This window comes from Sinocyclocheilus anshuiensis, unplaced genomic scaffold (assembly GCF_001515605.1).
Source record: "Sinocyclocheilus anshuiensis isolate Anshui unplaced genomic scaffold, SAMN03320099.WGS_v1.1 scaffold629, whole genome shotgun sequence".
NCBI lineage: Eukaryota > Metazoa > Chordata > Actinopteri > Cypriniformes > Cyprinidae > Sinocyclocheilus > Sinocyclocheilus anshuiensis.
In genome coordinates this window covers 826,978-832,459 of record NW_015536485.1, presented here as the reverse complement: position 1 = coordinate 832,459, position 5,482 = coordinate 826,978, and the positions used below count along the sequence as shown (strand labels likewise).

At 33.7% G+C, this 5,482-nt stretch overlaps 1 protein-coding gene and 1 long non-coding RNA gene across 2 annotated transcripts; one reads left to right on the top strand and one right to left on the bottom strand.

Annotated features, from left to right (window-relative positions):
- Nucleotides 1-682: 682 nt before the first annotated feature.
- On the top strand, nt 683-3,033 carry rgs16 (regulator of G protein signaling 16). Its single transcript, XM_016480611.1, has 5 exons — nt 683-789; nt 982-1,062; nt 1,181-1,242; nt 1,891-2,057; nt 2,142-3,033. Exons 1-5 carry the CDS (start codon nt 716-718, stop codon nt 2,382-2,384), a joined length of 627 nt encoding a protein of 208 aa, XP_016336097.1. The 5' UTR covers nt 683-715; the 3' UTR covers nt 2,385-3,033.
- LOC107684369 (uncharacterized) lies at nt 970-5,411 on the bottom strand. Its single transcript, XR_001633847.1, has 3 exons — nt 5,233-5,411; nt 1,171-1,253; nt 970-1,039 (listed from the first exon to the last, which is right to left on the bottom strand). It is a non-coding gene; the product is annotated as an uncharacterized LOC107684369 (long non-coding RNA).
- Nucleotides 5,412-5,482: the final 71 nt, after the last annotated feature.

Below are 5,482 nucleotides of genomic sequence, written 5' to 3'. Positions count from 1 at the left end.
CATTTTAGAGTGGCCTTTTATTGTGGCCAGCCTAAGGCACACCTGTGCAATAATCATGCTGTCTAATCAGCATCTTGATATGCCACACCTGTGAGGTGGATGGATTATCTCGGCAAAGGAGAAATGCTCACTAACACAGATTTGTGAACAATATTTGAGAGAAATAGGCCTTTTGTGTACATAGAAAAAGTCTTAGATCTTTGAGTTCAGCTCATGAAAAATGGGGGCAAAAACAAAAGTGTTGCATTTATAATTTTGTTCAGTGTATATATATAGAGAGAGAGAGAGAGAGAGAGAATCTTAAATTGAACCTCTTCATGTTGCCATAGTTTTTAGTCAAGCACTCATTTAAAACTGTATAAATAAATAAATTTAGATATAAAAATTCAGAGTTGCGGATGTTATTTTTATTTATGCTTTTGAAATAATCATATTTCTGGAACAGTGTGTCAGCAGTGTAAAAGAACATTAAAATGACCTAAATTAGGGCACCTACAATAACCACACTTGTGAACATTACCGTCCATCACTGTGGACTTTCCTGCCTTTTCACATACACATGAATGCACAGTACACAGTACATGAGTGGAGAGTGAACTGGATCGCGATTGGCCGAGAGGAGAGATGATGCTCTGCTTCCTGCTCTATATAAACTCCCTGTTCCCTCACTGCAGACACACTGCTGATAAATTTCACTTAGAGATCACACTGCGCAATGGATATTTATTTCCCTTCTGGCTTTCCAATGTGTAGAGGAATAACAGGGCTCTCAAACAATTGCCTAGAAAGGTACGATCCTCATATTGACATTTTTAAGGGTTTTATGTGCTTTTTATATTTTATACAAATCATTTGAAGGCTTAAACGTAAACCTCTACTCTTTTATATAACATCAGTAGGGGCTTTTAATCTTATAAGAACTGTGTATATTTCAAAAGTGTACATATGTTGTATATTAAATAAATGCTTTTCTAACATCAGGGCCAAAAGATTAAAGGCATGCGTAGGTGGATTTCTGCAGAGACAAGACTTGAGCAGCCTATGTAAATATAGAAAACCAAGGTAAGTACAGTTATTGAATGCACTGGCTTTTGCCTATTTCATAACATGTTTCTTTTTGCATGATAAAGCGTGTTTAGTTTTATACGGTTTCTTCTCTGACTGGCTTACATCTTTGCAGGTTGACCTTGGAGGAATGTCTGATGTGGAAACAGTCTTTTGAGAAGCTTCTGTCCAGCAAACGTAAGTCCACACTGAAAAAAAAATAAAATTCACTCAATTGCTAATAATTTCACAAATAAGTACAAAGAATTAACAAGTAATATATTGTAAGTGTGAAATTTTGAAGCAGAAAGACTTTTTTCTCGTAAAATGTACTCCAACAATCTTTGATAATCAACTCTGAAATATATATATTTGGGGTTTTTTTCATTGTGTAATAAAGATGACCCCATTTTATGTTTAAAAACGTTATGAGGTAAAGCAAATCATTATAATTAAATGATGAATATAATGTAGAAAAATTATAACATCAAGTAAAAATCAGCCTCAGTAATGACGTACATTAAAAAACATTTGGAGTACGATTTACTTGGAAAAAATTCCCTTCCATTGCTAGCAAATTTCACAAATAACTACAAAGAAATGGCAATTAATGTGAAAGACTGAAATAGTTTTCTTATAAAACATACTCCAATAAGTTTTATTTACAGCTTTGAATTTAGAGTTCAGCCTAAATTTAGAGTTAGGTATACATTTAGATGCTAGAAATAGGACTGCAGTGCACAGATGTGTCTGTCCTGCTGTCTGATCTGTGTGGGGGGCTTTAATCTGATAAGACACGTTACACAACTAATCTCTTCTCTAACCCCATTTTTCGCTCTCTATCAGATGGACTATATGCCTTCAGAGCTTTCCTGATATCTGAGTTTAGTGAAGAAAACATTGCTTTCTACCTGGCCTGTGAGGACTACAAAAGTACAAAGTCTGCAGCTAAGATGCCATCCAAAGCCAAGAGGATCTACGAGGAGTTTATCGGAAGTGAAGCTCCTAGAGAGGTAAATATACATAATGAATCACCATATCCTGTGGTATCGTTCCTAAATTGCAGATGTTTGAACTCACTTCCTGTTCGCTTCCAGGTTAACATTGATTATGAGACCCGAGACATTACTCGAGCCAACTTGAAAAGCCCTACGGCATCCTGCTTCGATATGGCCCAGTACCGCATCTATATTCTCATGGAAAAGGACTGTCACCCACGATTCCTGCGCTCCGCTGCCTACCGAAATCTAGTCAACCAGCTCACAGTGAAGAGCGCTAAGGCAAGAAGCAAAAAGGCCATTGCAGCCAGACCACCAACTGAAGATGAAGAACCAAAATGAAAAATGTAGGTGCATTTTGGTTCTGCAAAAGGTGGAAGCTCGGGCAAGAATTGGAAGGGACCGGTGCAGACCCTAACAAGGCTGATTGAGGCGGTCGGAGTGCCATGAAGAGATGAAGAGAACCGCATAACGGAATCAGAGTGACTGCATTCCCAGATCCCCTTAATAGTGTCCATGAGAGGGAACAGCAGAGCTGCTGGTGGAGAGAGATGCATCTGCACAAAAACCTGTACTCAACACAAAGGAGATACAGACTTTACTGAAGTACGCATGGGCTTAAAAGCACATAGCATACTTTCAAAAAGCAAATTATGTGTTTTGTAAAGTTTATAAAATGGAGAAAAGTGTTTGAATATTTAATGCATTAATTTATTTAATTTATTCATCCTTTTTTACAATAAATAACCCCTTACAAAAAGTATTGTGATGGTACCATGGTAAAGTGGTGGTATCTTATTTAAAAAAATAAATAAATAAAATAATATTAGCAAAATCATCATGAAAAATAATGGTTTTAAAATTTTTTTTTTTTTTTTTTAAAGACACTGACAATCTGTCTGGACTGCTATAAGGCTTAAGAATGTTAAAAGTTGGTGTACTAGTATTTATTTTAAAGATTTTTTTATAAATGATTTTGTTAACTCAATTTTAAATTAAAGTGAATACAATTTTGCATTAAAGTGGTAATGTGCTTTCATATCTTGTGTGTGTGTTTTTTTAGACTTACAGGTCAAACTGAAAGAAAAAAGCAGATATAGGTTATATATATTAGATGTTATAACTTTTCACATTTTTATTAAATTATTAGTAAAAATTTTAGTTTTAGTAAAATATGAGGCAACCAGCTAAAATAAAAAGGCTTTTTTTTTTTTTCTTTTTATTTAGTTTCAGTTAATGTTTCTTTTCCTTTTTTTAGGTTTTAGTTTAAATTTTAGTAGTTACTTTCTTAATAACCCTGGATTGTTCCTATTTTTATTTAATGTGGACAGAATAAAAATGTAAAGCCCAGATTTATCACAGATGCTTCACTATGAGATAAACAGGCTTGTTATGCACATGACTGGCCAGACCGAGCTTGTGTTTCATATTTAACCATCAATGCCCACAGGCAACGAACAGCTTCAAGTGTAGGTTTACACAGTTGCCAAGGCAACGGTTTGGACCCAGTTGCCAAAGCTGTCCACATGATTCTCTCAGCTCAAGATTAAGCCACATCATTCCTGCTGACAGTAATGAGAAAGTTCATCACCCAGTTCGAAAATCAAATACTGGAGTTCAGAAAGAGGAAATACATTTGATAACGTCTTTGCACGAGCAGCCATAAAGATTTGTTAGCTTTTGTATTTGTTTACACATGTAATGACATAAAGGGCCGTCGTTTGGTTTGTAAATCATGTCCTTGGTTGCTTTCACACTAGACTGTGCATTAAACTATATTGCACCGCCTAGACAATAATCGCATGAATATTCTCATTAATCCACAAAAGCAATCACAATTTGTCCACAGAATATGATTCTACAACGAAACACTGGCAATGGCTGAATATTTTAATTTCATCAGCCAAATGGGGGCTAGAAGATGGTCCAGTAGATATACAGCATATAGTCAACGCAACATTAGAAGCGAGTATCTCATGCTTCTTGTCAGATGAAGGTCCTGTTGATTAAAGAGGGGCTACATGTACTTGAGTGTTGTGCTCTAGTAGTAATTTGATCTCAGACTTTGATTATAAAAAGATTAATGGGCTAAAACGTTATGCAAGAGTGGAGCAACAGTGGGGTTTACATTCAACAACAACAACAACAACAACAAAAACATTAAAAACCATGGAAATCAATTTCAATATGGTAACCATAATAAATAAATCACCTCATCATTATTTGGATTGATTATTTTAATGATTATTTTATTTTTAATTAATTTAACATATTTTGTATCAGGGTATCAGGCTTATTTTCATTAAAACTAAAGCTATGTACAAACACTTCATTACTCATTACTGGAATTAAAATGAACATTAACTAAAATTAAATAAGATACAATTAAAAAAAAATTAAACATTTTATTTCAGCTAGTTGCCAAGAAAATTTCTCATTTTTCTCGTTTCTAATTTTTGTTTAGTTTAAAATAACTAAAAATAAAAACTAAAACTTAAAATCTATATAGACATATTTTAAAAAAATAAATAAATGAAAATTTAATAAACTTACTAAAACATTAGGTAAAATTAAAATGAAAACATAACCAAATTTAATCTAATCAAATTAAAAAATATATTAAAAAAACTATAGTATAGTGTGTAAATTATATTAAAATGTGTGTGTATGTATTGCTTTGGGTAATATATAGGCCTAGTGTGTATATTTACATACATACATACATAACCTATACATATAAATAAAAGTATTTACTAAATTATAATATATTATTAATGATTTTTTTTTATTTATGTATGTGTATATTTGTTTGTATATCTACACATATATAAATAAATAAAACTAAATAAATAAATAAAAAACTTATATTATAATGAATATACGTGAACTTATCAGAGGTTTGCATTGGATATTTATATTAAACCCTTACATAATCTTTATGATTGCTAGACAAGCCTGTAAAAATAACACACATTTCATGGCTGAAACTCTTCACTTTGATCTTGAAGTAATGCCAAATGCATAAATATAAATGCATTCATGAGGTTAAAGCATTCAGATATGGCGATTTCCTCCTTTGACTTTTACAGCTGCACTTCATCATATGATAGTCCGATCTACAAACGTAAGAGCCGAGAATTCATTCTGAATGACTGTATGCCTGTGTATTTAATTCAATCCATAAACCTACCACCTTGTTCGTCAGAAGTGAGAGCCAGCGTTAGCAAGTCCATTCACAGACTTACAGTGCATCCGACCTCAAAGCAAACTGTATCATGTTTGTTGGCCCACGTCTTCAGAAATCTTCAATAAAACAGTGCGCATGGTGAGTCAGACAGTAGCATCAAGGTCAGTGCATGCATCCCCCACAACCATCACATATACAGCCTGATGCAGCGACGCCTCAATGCTAGGCCCTCATGAAGACTACAGAGAACACT